Here is a 17,020-nt window from a genome sequence, read left to right as displayed (position 1 = left end):
ACTTTTAGGTAGCTTAGTGAAAAATTTGAGGATTTATGTTTATCTGTATCATTTTCTATTGATAGTGTGCCATATTAATATTCTCAGAGTCTTATAAGCTCTACTTCAGAATGCCCTGGCTTGAACATTTTAAACTTGAGAAATGGTAGTTAACAAGTCAATATAGAATCCACTTTTTGTGACAAAGGTTGTTCTTAGTGATATCTCAGGATACATTGTAGCAGGAACTTGTCAGAATAATAAATACCTAGATAAGTATCTGTTATAGAAAAGGACAAAGTGTTTGAAGAAAGACTGCTTGACCAAAGATTTGATGTGATGCACAGTCAATATTTTCTTCTGCTTAAACTGCTTGTAATTCAACATGAATTAACTAGCCTTCTTACCTGTGGGAAAAGTCATTTGGATATTGGATAGATGCCCAGGTACCTGTCAACTGTAGTTGAGAAGTTGAAATAATCATTTGAAGAAGTTGTTAAATCAAAATTGGATGAAATAGCTTTTTGTGCTTTTCCTTCTCTGCCACACCAATATGTATACTTGAACCAGACAGAAAATAGCTTCAAGCATCAGACATGTATTTTGTCCTTTATCTCTTTTATCTTCCTATAATTACCAGACTTCCTCACTTTTTTGTCCTAACACTTTTGTTCACAGAAGAGTTTTCCAGATTAGAAACCCAAATTTATGAAGCATTTTATTAAGCTTCTCTCAAATATTTTTATTAGCCCTGGCAGGCGTAGCTCAGTGGATTGAACGCGGGCTGCGAACCAAAGTATCACAGGTTTGATTCCCAGTCAGGGCACATGCCTGGGTTGCAGGCCATGGCCCCCAGCAACCGCACATTGATATTTCTCTCTCTCTCTCTCTCTCTCTCTCTCTCCCCCTCTCCCTCTCTCTCCCTCTCCCTCTCTTCCCTCTCAAAATATATAAATAAAATCTTAAAAAAAAGAATGTATTTTTTATGAAAATATTTTTATTTAATTCTCATGTATTTGAATGATACTGGTTGCATAATATTCCATCCAGATCATATATAATTTAGCTAGCCTTCTATTATTTCATTTTTCTCAACTTTGTTATTGTTAATAAACAAAGAGGAGATAGTAGTTACTTTTTTTCTTTAAGCCTTGTGCATTTGCTTTAGTTATTTAAAAATACTGATTTTTCTATCACTAAAATGCAATGAACTGCAGGTCTATGACATCTGCCAACATCGCCATAGTTGTTGTAACAGCCCTGGGGGTACCACTTGTAGAGACTCGAATGGAGGTCCGAAGTGCGGTCTCACCATTGTTGCACCTTGGAAGGACTGCCCTTGTGGATTTTTGGGTTCTCTTTGTCTCTGAGCAGTTTTAGTGCAGGCAGGTCTGTCACATTTTTATGTATGCCTGCCAGATACAAAAACAAGCATCTGAGCCATTTTCATAATTGTCTACGAAGGAGATTCTGATTGGCAGTGACCTTTTGTCTCACCAGCTTTTGCTTTATATTATCCATTTATTTTAATGTAAATGATCCCTGGATCCATTATCTGTCCCATGAGCAAGTCTGTTAAGGAACTTATTTTCCCTCCCAGCAATTAATAAAATCTGCTGGAGCAGTGGACTACGGATGCATTTTCCTAACGGTCATACTTACACTTCCTGTATAGTTCAATTTGAACAGCTTTTAAGATAAAAATAATAGTACTCTTGATTTTTCTCATTTTCCCTATTATAAAAAGGGTATCAGTGGTCTTTGGTTTTACAGGTAATTGGAAAAATCAAGTAACTGGTCCAGTGGGACATAGCTGTGTGCTTACTCATTACAGTTATCCACTCTGTAACTTATACAACGAAAGAATAGCGCAATTGAGAGGGAAACGGAACCAGAGTAAAAACTGATTGCCAATCAGAATCTTTGCTGACTTACCAAAGACCATAAGCCATAATTGAGAATGTAGATATGGGAGATTTTAACAACCTAAATTGAATTTAAAATATGGGTTAAAGTTTCTGCTGACTTTATTACTCTTGTGTCTTTTAATGATTGGACAAGTAAAATTTAGAAGCAGATATACAGGGTGGGGCAAAAATAACTGTACAGTTGTAACAGAAACACAGTTTATTCTTATGTTATTATTGATTAATTATTGTATTATTTTCCATACAAACAATTGTAAACCTACTTCTGCCCCATCCTGTAAATAGTCTGGGCAAAACCTGCTAATTTTGGGAAATTATTGTTGTTCCTTGTTTCAAAAGTTCCCCAAAGTGTAGCATAGTAGACAACAAGTGAAATTTTCCTTTTTAGATTCTATTAATCACTGTGGATCTCTCTGTTCCAGCCAATTAGTTCATCCACACTGATGTGGAGGAGCTTTGTCCGGCAGACCGCTCCCCACCCAAGGCTGCCAGGGATGAGAATGAGTCTACGAGGACAGGATCTGCCTGAGGAGGAAAGGTGGCCAGTCTCTCAGGGGAGAAGGGCCTTGAACCCTTTCCTGAATGGACTTTTATTGGGCTCAATTTGCATAGGAATACAGGGTGTAAAGCTCATCAATCATTGTCAGGCAGTAATGATCAAACAATAGATAACATTCAAAGAACTATGAGGGCTTATTCTGAGTCAGGGTCAGATAGCCAAAGGGCCTTAAAACTGGGGAACAAACTCACTTTCTGCTTGGACCCTTATCATTTAAATTAAGGGCATTCTTAGCAAAGCTAGTTTTATAGGATTTTATACATTCTTTCTTAGGCCTGATCTCCCCTGAAACCCACCCTTTCCAGCACAGGGTCATACCCACCTCTGGCATTGTTTCAGGCTTAAGTCAGGCAGGGGAAGTAAGGCAGCCAGAGAGTAGGAGATTAGGAGACTTCTCACAGACAGAATGAGGACTCAGGGTATGTCAAGGCCAAGGGGTGAGGGTCCATCACCCGCTTTTTCTATAGTCCCCTAAGTCCTTCCCTGATGACCCCATTGTGACTGTGCCTCTCTTAGGTTGTCCCTCCCTTGAGGAATCTTACCCATCATTGCCTAAGTAGTCATCCTCCTGGGGCCAAGCAGTGTGAAGAGAAAGCAGGCAGAGGTGGTGCCCCTTCCAGGAAGATAAGCTTTGTCTCCTTAGTGACTTAAGGTCCCAAGGTCTTTTTACTCAGCTTTAGCAATGGGGGGTTACAGCTTCTGCAACTAGGTAGGGTGGTTCCTAACACTGTACTTCTGCCACTGTTATTAAAAGGTACTGTTAACCAAGAAAATAAAGGTGAGAGCTTCTTTGAATAACTTGCTTCACATAACAAATTTGATGCCAATGGCTGCTTACAACTGTAGAGGCATCATCAAAAAAATTATTTCCCTTAAATGATGTTTAAAGTGGCCAGGTGATTTTAAGAAATGTTTTGGGATTCTTTGTCCTTAGAACTGTATCATAGAGGAAGTCTCTTCTACCTTTATGTCAGTGATTAGAGGCTCAAAGGCAGAAAAATGAGTTCCACTTGATTAGGAGAAATAGATCACCCACAGTGAAACATGATAGTTTGTGACAACTGGCAATGCTGATAAAAACCAAAACAAAAGATGTCAAGAAATCTCTGCCAGTGTGGAATTGGTATGCCTGTATGAGTAATTTATATGTAGCATGCATTCAACATTAGTCTTTCTCTGGTTTCATTGGTTTTACTCTCTTGGTAAAATAAAAATTGTATGGGGAAGAAAGACTCTAATATAGTAATCATTTCCATTTTTTTCAACCCATTTAACAGAACTATATTATGATTAGAGAAGTCATTTTAGGGAAAATGTCTTCTTTCTGTAAATGGTTAAAAAATATTTCCTTCTTGAATTCTACATTGTTAGTTCTTCTCTATGACAGTGAACTGTATCTATAAACCTGGTTGATCCTCCCCCTCCCTATTTATCATCAAGGACACAGACATATACAATAAATACCAATTTCTTCTATTGTTACAAAACTTTACTCATGTAGAAATTGAATACACACTGATAGGTACTTAATGATTACTTCTTATATCAAATAGGTTGTGAATGAAGTGGAAAAAAAGCCCATAGAATTATAAAGTATATCATTTATGCAATAACCATTTTATTAATTTTCAATATTAAGTTATTTAAGTAAAATAAGAAAAGCTTTTTAGCTATTTTATTGTCAAGTTTCTATAAGTAAACTGGCTTACTTCTACTCCTTGAAAGGTATGCTATACAAACTATTTTAATATTATGATGCTGAAATTCTGATATCAAGTATCTTTGGTTCTCTCCACCAAAGATATTTGTGTTTAGTGTGTTGTGTTTAAATACATGATTTTCCCCCCTGGAAGATGTACTTTTGCCTTTGCAGTGGTTTGCTACCTCCACCCTCTATAGGGGATAGTATTTTAATATATGACTATAGTAATATTCTATTTATTAATAAAAGGTTGTCAGTAATAAGGAAGAGTTTATGGAAAGATGCTTGAGTCAATTTATGTAATATTTTTAATCATAAAACATGTATAGTGATTAAGAATAGGATTCTGTAGCTAAATTGATTAGTAAGTACCTTAGTTTTGTGGTAATGGTTAAATAGTTGTTATATATTAAGTTCTTACAACAGTGCCTGCCATGTACATAGTATTTTTTTTTAAGTGTTAGTGGTCCCTCCTATCGTCACTGCTATCGTCACCACTAGCTTTCTTCACCACCACCACCACTGTTCCTGCTTTTTGTTGTTACTGGGGTCATGTTGGTATTTTAGGGAGCCTGTTTTCTGTTCCTATGAAATGGAGAGCTGAGTTTCTGAATAGGCAGTGGGTAGATGTTCTGAACATATTTAAAGGAGTATTTTTCCACTTAACATGATTTCAAACAATCATCTTTTATTGTTGTTATTCAAGTATGTGAATAACAGATACAGTTTTTCTTCTGGCTGTTGTATTCAAAACAATTTGTAAGTCATATATTTCAGATCCTGTGGATAATTAAACTTAGTTTGGAGTAAGATCTCCACTATAAACTTTATAGAAATTAAATAATAAATACTGAAGTGACAAGATATGGGGCTATTAGGATGAACAGCTTTTACAGCCTCAACATTAGGTTGAAAAAAGAAGTGTGTATGGCAAGAATAATATGGTAGCATTTATATACCAGTTGGTTAGCAACACATACAGGTCAAAGATCCATGATCAAAACACAATTTCGAATCACAAACAAGGTGAATATATGTAACAGGAGCTTTCAGTAGGGTTCAACTGTTATCCATTATGAAGCTGGATAAAGGAAACAATACTTTTGTATATGCCTGTCCTTCCACACATCACGCACAGCATCTTTTGGGTTTGTTCCATGGTTATACAGCTAGTTTGCACATATATGTCTATTTCAAGTCTTCCTCCTTCATGGTAAGTTCCCAAAGGTATTTTTTGTGTCCACTGTCCTTTCTTCATTTTGTTAATGTCTTTCAGTATGGAATTACCTCCTCTTTAAAAGTACATAGGAGTCCAAGAATAGAAATCCTTTTCCTCCCCCTCCAGCCCAACAACAGTCAACCTGTTTAAGTAATTGAAGAAGAAAATAGTTTAGGGAGAGCTTGTTAATGGGGACTTTAGTTTAGCAACTTCTGCACCTGAGTATTATCAGGAAAAGTTTTTGCCAGCAAAGAATAATGGATTGTTTTAAGAGTTGTACCACACAGAAATTATACATGTGGAATTTTTACAATTTAAGTGATTTCTTTCTTAGATACTAATAATGGAGGAGAAAGGAGGGTATTATTTTTACTATGCATGTAGGGGCTATTTATATATTGGTGAACCCATAAAACAAATCTCCGTTTTCTTGTATATAAAACTTGGTTCTATGAAATTTCATTTTAAATAATGGTTCTATACTGCTCTTTCTTGGTAAGAAATTCTTAGCAACTGGAATGACTTGCACAGCTGGTTAAACACATAAACACCAGGGCATTGCATTCTGTATGTATATGAAGTATGCACTAGATTTTTGAGTGGCAAAATTCTCTAGTGGTTGTGAGATCTCAACCTAAGTAATGATACATTTGAGATTTCATTAGCAGTGTCTGATTAAACTAAAGGAAAACTAATGCTTTTCATTTATGATGGTCTTTTCTCTAATGATAGGCTTTGAACTTTTATTGACATTGGAACAAACTGGAACCCATTTGAGGCTTATCAGTGGTTCACCTGTATTCATGACACCCTATTCTAAATTTGCCAAATATTTTTGCTTTGCTTATCTGTTGTTCTGTTTCCAATTCTGTTCACTCTAGGCAGGGACTTCTTTTTTCTCCCTTTGTAGAGTGAAGCAGGTCCTTAAAAAGCTTATACTAATATAAGAAATTATGTGAAGGTTGGATCTAGGTTTTTTTTTTCTAGTTCCTTTTCTGGCAGGAGTGTATGTATATGCCTAACTACAGTTATAAAAGTCTAAGTTTACATGTTATTCTTTTACTGACTGATTAACCAATATTTATTATAGACGTGATATGTGCCAGATATGAAAATAGAAAACTGGTGTAAATGGGCAGGATCCAGTCTACTTGTGGAGACATGTATAAAACATAATTAGAATATGCTTAGGAATTTGTGTTATAATGCACAGATAGATGTGAGAATGGAGGTAAATGTGATGAATATGAGTGTACAGGTAGCTGAGAGAATGGGGATGAATGTATCTGTGGATGTGGATCTCATGTATATAAGTGTGATGGAACACAGGGGGATGAGAGCAAGCAAGTCTTCCCAAAGGAGGTAACATTTTTATTGCTTTTCAAAAGCTATGTAGTTTAAATCTACTAGTTCTAGTATTAGCTTGAGAAGAATATGATTACATCCTCCATTTTTGTTGAAAATGAAATAAACCTGCTTCATTTTTCTATATGAAACTTATGGCCATCCCATATACTATCTTCATTTCACTAATTATTCACTGTCTCTACAATGTTGGGATGTAAGCTCTTTGAGGGTGGGAATTTTTGTCTGTTGTGATTATTTCTGTGTGTTCAATACCTAGAAAAATGGTGTATAGCAGGAGCTCAAGTATATGTTGAATCAGTGAAGTTTGTGTGTTCTAGAATAATTGTCTTATTTATTATATTTTCTATAGTTTATTAAGAATATCTCACCCTGGCTGGTATGGCTCAGTGGATTGAGTGCTATCCTGCTTTCCCCCTCCTTTCCTCTCTAAAAATAAATAAATAAAACCTTAAAAAAAAGAAATAAAAAAAGAATATCTCACCCTACCTGGTGTGGCTCAGTGAATCGAGTGCTGGCCTGTGAACCAAAGGGTTGCCAGTTCAATTCCCAGTCAGAGCACATGCCTGGGTTGTGGGCTAGGTTCCTAGTACTGAGGCACAAGTAACAACCACACATTGATGTTTCTCTCCTTCTCTTTCTTCCTCCCTTCCCTTCTCTTAAAAAAAAAAAAAAAAAAAAAAAAAAAAAAAAAAAAAGAACATCTCTTGCCCAGCCAGTATGGCTCAATTGGTTGAGTGTCTTCCCAAAAACCAAAAGGTCACTGGTTCAATTCTTGGTCAGGGCACATGCCTGGATTGCAGGTTTGGTCCCAAGCTGGGGTGAATTGGAGAGGCCTTTTCTTCCTCACATCAACATTTTTCTCACCTTCTCCCTCCCATTCCCTCTCCCTAAAATAATTTTTTTAAAGAATCTCTATAACACCTTCATATTTTTGCTTTGTACTTTTCATTATGTGTTTTTGAGTCTTCCTAGTGATAAGATGCTATTTCCACAATGTTTCTCAAACTCATTCCCTCTTTTCCATCTCTCTCAGTTCATTTTATTTCCAAAATCTTTTACCTGAATTGATACAGTCTCCTAATTGTTTTCCATGTGTTTATTCAAGACCTCTTAAATTTCTTCTTTACAGCTAGTGGAAATATCTATATAAAATACAAAACTGACCAGATCATTTCTTTGCTTAAAAAATTCCTAATCCATCTGTCTAGAATAGAATTTTTACTCTAGGATGGCTCACAACCCCACCCAGAGCTTGCATTTAGCTACACAATGGGAAGTTCTCTTACCATTTTATAACATAATAAAAATGGGTCTATTTATTTTTCTTTGTATAATTAATGTCTGGCATGTAATAGAGAATTCAGAATATACTTTTTTGAGTAAATGAATGCATATAAATGTGTATGAAAGAAGAATAACTACAATGAGAAATTTCATCAGAAATACTTGTTGCCCTGGCTGGTGTGGGTCAGATGGTTGGAGTGACATCCCATAACCAAAAGGTTGCAGATTCGATTCCTGGTCAAGGGACATAACTTGGTTTGGGTTTGATCTCAGTCCAGGTACAAACAGTCCCTGGCCTGCACACATATAGGAGGCAACCAATCAATGATTTTGTCTAGCATTGATGTTTTCCTCTCTCCCTTTATCTCTCTCTAAAAGCAATGAGAATATGTCCTCAGGTGAGGATTAAGAAAAAAAAAAAAGAAAATGCTTGCTGTTTAGATTAAAAATGATATCAAAATCTGAACACTAATATTTAAGAAGAATTTTTCCTTTATATAGCTGATGTGTTTTTCTTACTGTCTAGATGTATTTATTTTATTTTTTCTTCCGCTTAATTGTATATGCACATTCAGATTGAAAATCTTCAAGAGCAACTTAGAGATAAGGAAAAACAGATGAGCAGCTTGAAAGAACGTGTCAAATCCTTGCAGGCTGATACCACCAACACTGACACTGCCTTGACAACTTTGGAGGAGGCCCTGGCAGAGAAAGTGAGTGATTGGTCCAGACTGTTGATAGATACATTTCTTCTGCTTTCTCATTAATCTAATACTTTTTCTAGTGATGAGACTTGGATATAGAAGATAGCAAAAATCATTTTGGGCAAAGAGGGAAAAGAGCTCCCTGTGCTGTTGTTGACACATATAATATAAAAGAAAATCTATTTATTCTCAATTTAAGTATATGTTGCTAGGCAAGATGGATTTTGCACTAGAAGGCAGTGGCTGAAGTTTCTAGAATTAGCCATATGTTCCCTATTTATGATCTTGTGAAGAAAAAGAATATTTTTATTTATATGGTAGACTAGAATTTGGGGATGTGGGAATATCAGACACTGACCGTTAGTAAAGAATATATAATTAGCTCTCCTTTACTATGTTGCATTGGTACCTAATATCTTTGTAGGTTTTAATTATTAATACAATGAATGTACTTGCTGCTTTTCTGGTGTTGGCCTTGTTGCTGTATTTTGACTTGATGAGCAAACTGAGGTTTAAGGAATCAAGGCTTGATTACTGAATGAATGTATTCACAAATAAAACCCAGAAATATACTTAAATTACATAACTTTCAAACTTCCTGAATATCTGTTGACAAGAAACTTTAATGGTTTTTCTTTTCTTTACATTTGTTATGTTTTCAATTCAGCATATCATAATCTCCCCAACACCTTCACCCCCATTTTGGTATCTGAATTGTAAGTTGTTTCCATTGCCTGTAGACAACATGTAAATTATCTATAAAGAACAAATATTTGTTACTTATTGTCATCAGGGTATGCATGTGTATGTGTATGTTTGGTTACTTGGGAGTTGAATAAGTTGGATTATTTCCAAAGAATACATACTTTAGGGATTTCTAACTAGTTGAGGTTATGTGAAAAGAAATCTTAGGGAATCAAAATAACAAAGCTGGATCTTTGTTATAGCAAGATAGGTAGGAAGGATGAATTCTTTAAACTATTGACAACTTATCACTGTCTTTTGAATGGAGGATGGAAATGTGAAATTTTATGAGCTAAAAGATAAATTATAGTCATATGGTACAAGTATGAAAGGAATTTCCTCATTTATTGATGTGCTCTCTCACCAGGAGCGGACAATTGAACGCTTAAAGGAGCAGCGGGACAGAGATGAGCGAGAGAAGCAAGAGGAAATTGATAACTACAAAAAAGACCTTAAAGACTTGAAAGAAAAAGTCAGCCTATTGCAAGGCGACCTCTCAGAAAAAGAGGTTAAGACACCAAAATTGACTTCTTTGGTTTGTTTAGTCAGTGCATTGTGTGCATCTGTTGTTGGTGTTTACATAATGCCTATCAAAAAGTATTTATTGGATGATTTTCTTAATATTCTTATAGCAGGCTTTTTGGGAAGAACTTAAGGTGTGTTTAAGAAGCTTTTGGGCGACATAGTAGAGTGGATTGTTTATTTATTTATTCATTTATTTATTTAATCAAGATAAAAAAATCTTTATCCCCCTCAAGCTTCTTTTTTAAAAATATATTTTGATTATACTATTACAGTTGTCCCATTCTCCCACTTCACTGCCCTCCACCCTGCACTCTCCCTCCCACCCCACATTCCCCTGCTTAGTTCATGCCCATGGGTTGTACATATAAGTTCTTTAGCTTCTACATTTCCCATACTATTCGTGCCCTCCCCCTGTCTATTTTCTACCCAGCATCTGTGCTACTTATTCTCTGTACTTTTTCCCCCTCTTTCTTCCTCCCACTCCCCTGTTGCTAACCCTCCATGTGATCTCCATTTCTGTGGTTCTGTTCCTCTTCTAGTTGTTTGTTTTTGTTTTTGTTTTAGGTATATTGTTAATAATTGCGAGTTTACTGTCATTTTACTGTACATTTCTTTTCATCTTCTTTTTCTTAGATAAGGCCCTTTAACATTTCCTATAATAAGGGCTTGGTGATGATGAACTTCTTTAACTTGACCTTATCTGAGAAGCACTTTATCTGCCCTTCCATTCTAAATGAAAGCTTTGCTGGATAGAGCAATCTTGGATGTATGTCCTTGCCTTTCATGATTTGGAATACTTCTTTCCAGCCCCTTCTTGCCTGCAAGGTCTCTTTTGAGAAATCAGCTGACAGTCTGATGGGAACTCCTTTGTAGGTTACTGTCTCCTATCTCCTGCTGCTTCTAGGATTCTCTCCTTCATTTTAATGTTGGGTAATGTAATTATGATGTGCCTTGGTGTGTTCCTCCTTGGGTCCAACTTCTTTGGGACTCTCTGAGCTTCCTGGACTTCCTAGAAGTCTATTTTCTTTGCCAGAATGGAGAAGTTCTCCTTTATTATTTGTTCAAATAACTTTTCCATTTGTTGCTTTTCCTCTTCTCCTTCTGGTACCCCTATAATTGGGATGTTGGAACGTTTAAAGATGTCCTGGAGGTTCCTAAGCCTCTCCTCATTTTTTTGACGTATTGTTTCTTCATTCTTTTCTGTTTGATTGTTTCTTCCTTCTGCTCCACTCCATTGATTTGAGTCCCAGTTTCCTTCCCATCGCTATTGGTTTCCTGTACATTTTCCTTTATTTCACTTAGCGTAGCCTTTATTTTTTTCACTTAATTTGCGACCAAATTCTACCAGTTCTGCGAGCGTCCTGATTACCAGTGTTTTGAACTGTGCATCTGGTAGGCTGGTGACCTCTTTGTTGCTTAGTTATATTTTTTCTGGACCTTTGATCTGTTCTTTTGTTTCGGCCATTTTGTGTGTGTGTGTGTGTGTGTGTGTGTGTGTGTTGACGTGCCTGTTATGTATGAGGGGCAGAGCCATAGGTGTTCACCAGGGCAGGGCAACCCAAATGGCTGCATTGTGACGCTGTATGTGTGTGCGGGGTTCTGAGAGAGAACAGTGGCGCTTGCTCTGCTCCCTGCCGGATGTCAGTCACTTCCACTGCTTTCCACAAGCAAATTGGGCCTTTGTGGTGCTGATTCCCGAGTGGGTGGGTTTGTGTACATTCTGGAACCCTGTGGGTCTCTCCAACAAACTCTCCTGTGAGGCTGGGGTCTCTCCCAGCACCTTAGCCCCCACAGGTGTTTTCAATTGGTGTTTTGAGGCTTTATTTCCCCGAGTTGGGACCCTGGGTTGCATGGTCTGTCTTGCTCCCCAGTTTCACCTGGTTTAATTACACTTGAATAGTATAGTGGGACTGCCTGGTCCGCCAGCCGCCCTGCGCGCTGCACCCCTCCACAATCCACTGCCTTGCTGAGTCTGCCTGCTGCCGTTTTGCCGAGATCCCTCTAGGCTGGCTGCCTGACCCACCCCTCCTTCTGGCCTGATGAGTGTGTCTTCTTTAACTCTTTGGTTGTTGGACTTCCATACAGTTGAATTTTCTATCAATACTGGTTGTTTTTTGTTTCTAAATTGTTGTTGTTTTTTTGGTTGTGCGAGGAGGCACAGTGTGTCTGCCTATGCCTCCATCTTGGCCGGGAGTCCAATTTTCTGTTTTACTTTCCTCCAATGTGTTATAATTTGATTTCTTACTTGTTAATGACATTTTTAAAGATCCTAAAATAACTGAAGCCCAGTTACATTTGGAGAAGTGTTGTGCTGATGGTAAGAAAGGTGATAGGTGAAAGAATATGCAAAAGAAGAACAATTTATTTGTAGCAACTCTTAAAGTGCATCTTACTGCTGGCAGAGAAATCTTAAATGTTGACTCATCAAGTGACTTAATGTACTTGGATCGTGCTTTTGGGGAATCCTATTAATGTGGCCTAAATAACAAAAATGGCTAAGGCTTCATGATCGGTTAGTAATGCATAGATTTAGGGATATCCTCAGAATTTTTTTCCTAATATCTTTAAGAAAATTTATGGACACTTAAGTTTCTAGTAGATTTTTTCTTCTAAAAGGGAAAAGTATTTCATACTATTTAAATCAGTGTAACTATTGAGGCTGACTGTTTACATTCACAAAGCTTGATCTACTTCCCATTTATTTTGTGGGAGAGGATGTGTACTGATTGAACTCATTAAATCATTTAATTGGTATTTCTTGGGAATTCATCCTACCTTAGGACTTTAACGCTAAAGTTAGTGTTGTTTTATATTTCATGTTCTTGAAATGGAAATATGTCAGTATGTTGTAATGGAAAGAAACTACAAGCCACCAAGAAAATAATTTAAAAAATTTAAATCTCCATTTTGTTTATAGTTAGTATTTATTCTGGATATGTTGCTTCTTTTAGGCTTCACTGTTGGATCTGAAAGAACATGCTTCTTCCCTGGCTTCCTCAGGACTGAAAAAAGACTCCCGGCTAAAGACGCTGGAGATTGCTTTGGAGCAGAAGAAGGAGGAATGTCTGAAAATGGAATCACAGTTGAAAAAGGTTAAAGAAAAATTTTCTATTTTCTTGCTTTGCTTTAAGTAAGAATATAGTAGAAAACTCTACAATATGTATAATATGATAATCCCCTAAAGTTCAAAATACCACTCTTTACCTTGATTAATTCTCTTAGAATTCTTATTCTAGTTTTGTTTATTTTACTCCTGAGAATCCCCCAACTCTTAGAAAATTGACAGTTCAGAAGAAGATTAAAATATGCAACTCCCTTCTGGGTGAAATATAACACCACAATTATTTGATTGTGGTGTAATCTCAATTATCTGATACTTTTCTTCCATTAGCATCAGGCTTTTAAGAAGGAGATAATTTAACAGTGACAGTGCCTTGCATTGGTGAATATTTGCCTGTCTAATATTTATATGGCATTGTATCATTTTCAAAGCACTTTCCTATTTATTATCTATGAGCTATTAAGTTTCTAAGAACTGTGACTTTTAAACAGTTATAGTAGCTGTGTCCAGTTCATATGATTATTAATGAAAAAAGGGTACCACCTGCTATTAAGACTTCAAGTTTTGTTCTCTCTCTCTCTTTTTAAGATTTTATTTATTTTTTAGAGAGGGAAGGGAGGGCGAAAGAGAGAGAGAGAAACATCAATGTGCGGTTGGTTGCTGGGGGTCATGGCCTGCAACCCAGATATGTACCCTGACTGGGAATCGAACCTGTGACACTCTGGTTCGCAGCCCGTGCTCAATCTGTTCTCTTTTCATATATTAGGTGTATTTCAATATGGTGCCCTCATAATGAATTGTCATATGGAGTATACCAAAAGTAAAATCATATTCTTAAGCTAAGAAAAGGAAGAAAATCAGTATCTTAAAGTTACTTTTGAGTAAATAGTAAATTACTTTTTTTGAGATCAAGGATTCTCTGGTTATAACCAATTTAAATTTGGTAGTTGGGTTTTCTTTTCCTCACTAAAAAGGTATGTAGGTGACTTTTTATGTAATACCTGAATATGGAAGATAAAGGTTTAAGATATAGTTAGGATTAATAAAATTGAGCAGTAAATATCAAGAACAATGTTGTATTAACATTCTAAACTTTCCTCTGTATGACAATCACACACTTTCTGTTTCTTTATTTTTCATCTCCTTTTATCATGATGGTGCTATAGCTGGCTGTTTATATGGTCTCTTATATTTTAGGCTTAATAATTAGATTCATGAAAAAAATAGAGTTCTCTTTGGGTAGAAGTTGATGGCTTTCCCCATCTTTGATATTACCTGTTTTTCTACCCATGGCCATTTTTCTCCATATCAGAGATTTTCAACTGGTGTGCTGTGATGGGTACACTGGTGTGTGCAAGAACTTTTAAAACATGCAATACCTGACTCTTTTCCCTTAGATTTTCAAATTAAAAAATGACAATAGCCAAAACAACAGTACCTATCCAGTGTGAATGAATCAAAATTATACCTATTTTTCGGTCAGATTGGCAAAATATGTAATGTATTTTTTGGTGTGCTGCAGAATTTTAGTAATTAGTTTATATGTGCCATGAGATGAGAAAGGTTGAAAAGTGTTGCCCTATATCTATGAGCTTGGCTTTTTTGTTGTGGAATGTTTTTAGATTACACATATAATGAGATCATATGGTATTTGTGTCTCTCTGTCTGACTTATTTCACTTAGCATAATGCCTTCAAGGTCTAGCTATGTTGTCACAGATGGCAAGATTTTATTCTTTTTTTATGGCCAGGTAATATTCCTGTGTGTGTGTTTATACCACATTTTCTTTATCCATTTATCCATCATTGGGCACTTAGGTTGTTGAGAGCACTTTTTAGGATCTCTTCTCTTAGAAAATTTCAGATATGCAATATAGTATTATTATTACTAATACTATAGTAATAATATTAGTAATTCTACACATTGGGTCACCAGAACTTATTAATCTTATAACTGAAAGTTTGTACCCTTTAATCATCATCTTCCTATTTTCCCCATCCCCAGACCCTGTCAATTACCATTCTACACTGCTGCTGTCAGTTTAGTCTTTTAGATTTCAAGTCTCAGTGAGATGATACAGTATTTGTCTTTCTGTGTCTGGCTTATTTAGCCTAATGTCCTCTGGATTCATCCATGTTGTTACAAATGGCAGAATTTTCCTTATTTTTTATGGCTGAGTAATATTTTATTCCATCTTAGCCCCATCGCAGCCCCAACTGTCCTCACTTCGGGCAGCCACCAGCTTGTTCTCTGTATGTAAGTGTGGTTTTGTTTTTTGTTTATTTGCTTGTTTTATTTTTTTGTATTCTACATAGAAATGAAATCGTGCAATATTTGTCTTTGTCTCTGACTTATTTCGCTTAGCATAATAGTCCAGGTTCATTCTTATTGTTGCAGATAGCAAGATTTTATTCTTTTTATGGTTGAGTAGTATTCATGTGTGTGTGCCTTTTCTTTATCTTTTTGTCCACTGATGGATACATAGATTGTTTTTATGTGAACACTTGGCTATTGCAAATAATTCTGCAGTGAACATAGACTTGCATATTAAATATTTTTTGAATTACTGTCTTTGTTTTCTTTGGATGGATACCAAGAAGTGGAATTTCTAGATCGTATGACGGCTCTATTTTGAATTTCTTGAGGCATCTTCACACTGGTTTAAACAGTGGCTATACCAGTTTACATTCCCACCAACGGTGCACTGGAATACCTTTTTCTTTTCCTCCTCTCCACCACTTGTTATTTCTTGTCTTTTTTATAATAACTGTTATGATGGGTGTGAGCTGATATGTCATTGTGGTTTTGATTTATATTTTCCTGATAATTTAATGATATTGAGCATCTTTTTACATGCCTGTTGACCATCTGTCTTATGTGGTGAAAGGTCTACTTAGATCTTCTACCCATTTTTGAATTAGATATTTTTTTGTTATCGAGTTCTACACATTTTTAAAATTATTTTGGACTTTACCCCTTATTAGATACAGGATTTGCAAATATCCTATTCAGTAGTTTGCCTTTCATTTTGTTCATGTTTCTCTTTGGTATGCAGAAGTGCTTTAATTTGATGTACTCCCACTTGTTTATTTTTGCTTTTGTTGTTGCCTTTGGAATCAGATCTGAAAAAAAATCACCAATGTTGATGTCAAGGAGTTTACTACCTATGTTTTCTTCTAGCAGTTTCATGGTTTCAGGTATTGCATTTGAATCTTTAATCCGTTTTGAGTTAATTTTTAATGTGGTGTAAGAAAATGGTCTAGTTTAATTTGTATGTAACAGTTCAGTTGTCCCAGTATCATTTATTGAAGAGACTGTCCTTTCCCCATGGTATAGCCTTGGTTTCTTTGTTGTATAGTAATTGATCATATATACATGAGTTAATTTCTGGGCTCTCTATTATGTTCCGTTGATCTCTGTGTCTCTTTGTATCAGTACCATACTGTTTTGAGTAATACAGCTTCACAGTATAGTTTGATTTAAATTTTTTAAAGAGTGAACAACTAGGAATAAAATTGAAGAACTGCAACAAGAATGCCAATATCAATGACAGCTGAGCAAATGTTAATAAAGGTGGAATGAGAATAAGGATATTATAAGAAAAAAGAATGTGAGGTCACTAGTGGAAAAAGATGGTTTGCAGAGAATGGAGGGGTGTGGAATAGAAACAAGGTGTAGAAAGGGAAAACAAAATAAAATTTAAAACAAAAATAAGAAAGAGAAGGATGAAGGCAAATTGAGTAAATGAAGGGAAGAGTAAAAAAATGAGATTTGAAATAAAGCTAAAATAAACATAATTAACAATAATTATATTAAAATAAAATAAAAAATAGTGAAATAATAAGAATAAAATCGAAGACAGAGAAACAATGTTAAAAAGTTATACAGGAGAAAAAATAATGTAAATAATGAAAAAGAACAAGGTGGTGTTTGTCTCAGCAGAATCT

The 17,020-nt window shown here is 35.8% G+C and overlaps 1 protein-coding gene across 9 annotated transcripts in view; it reads left to right on the top strand.

Moving 5' to 3' along the window:
* Window positions 1-17,020, top strand: part of ERC1 (ELKS/RAB6-interacting/CAST family member 1) — a 557,388-nt gene that overhangs the window by 191,615 nt on the left and 348,753 nt on the right. For all 9 annotated transcript variants that reach the window (XM_028531610.2, XM_036018479.1, XM_036018478.1 and 6 more), the window contains 3 exons: window positions 8,615-8,752; window positions 9,855-9,995; window positions 12,964-13,104. In XM_028531610.2, the coding sequence (XP_028387411.1) occupies window positions 8,615-8,752; window positions 9,855-9,995; window positions 12,964-13,104 (420 nt within the window). The remainder of the gene's footprint in view (window positions 1-8,614; window positions 8,753-9,854; window positions 9,996-12,963; window positions 13,105-17,020) is intronic.

The sequence above is a fragment of the Phyllostomus discolor genome, chromosome 2 (assembly GCF_004126475.2).
Source record: "Phyllostomus discolor isolate MPI-MPIP mPhyDis1 chromosome 2, mPhyDis1.pri.v3, whole genome shotgun sequence".
Lineage (NCBI taxonomy): Eukaryota > Metazoa > Chordata > Mammalia > Chiroptera > Phyllostomidae > Phyllostomus > Phyllostomus discolor.
This window is presented reverse-complemented; position numbering and strand designations above follow the sequence as displayed.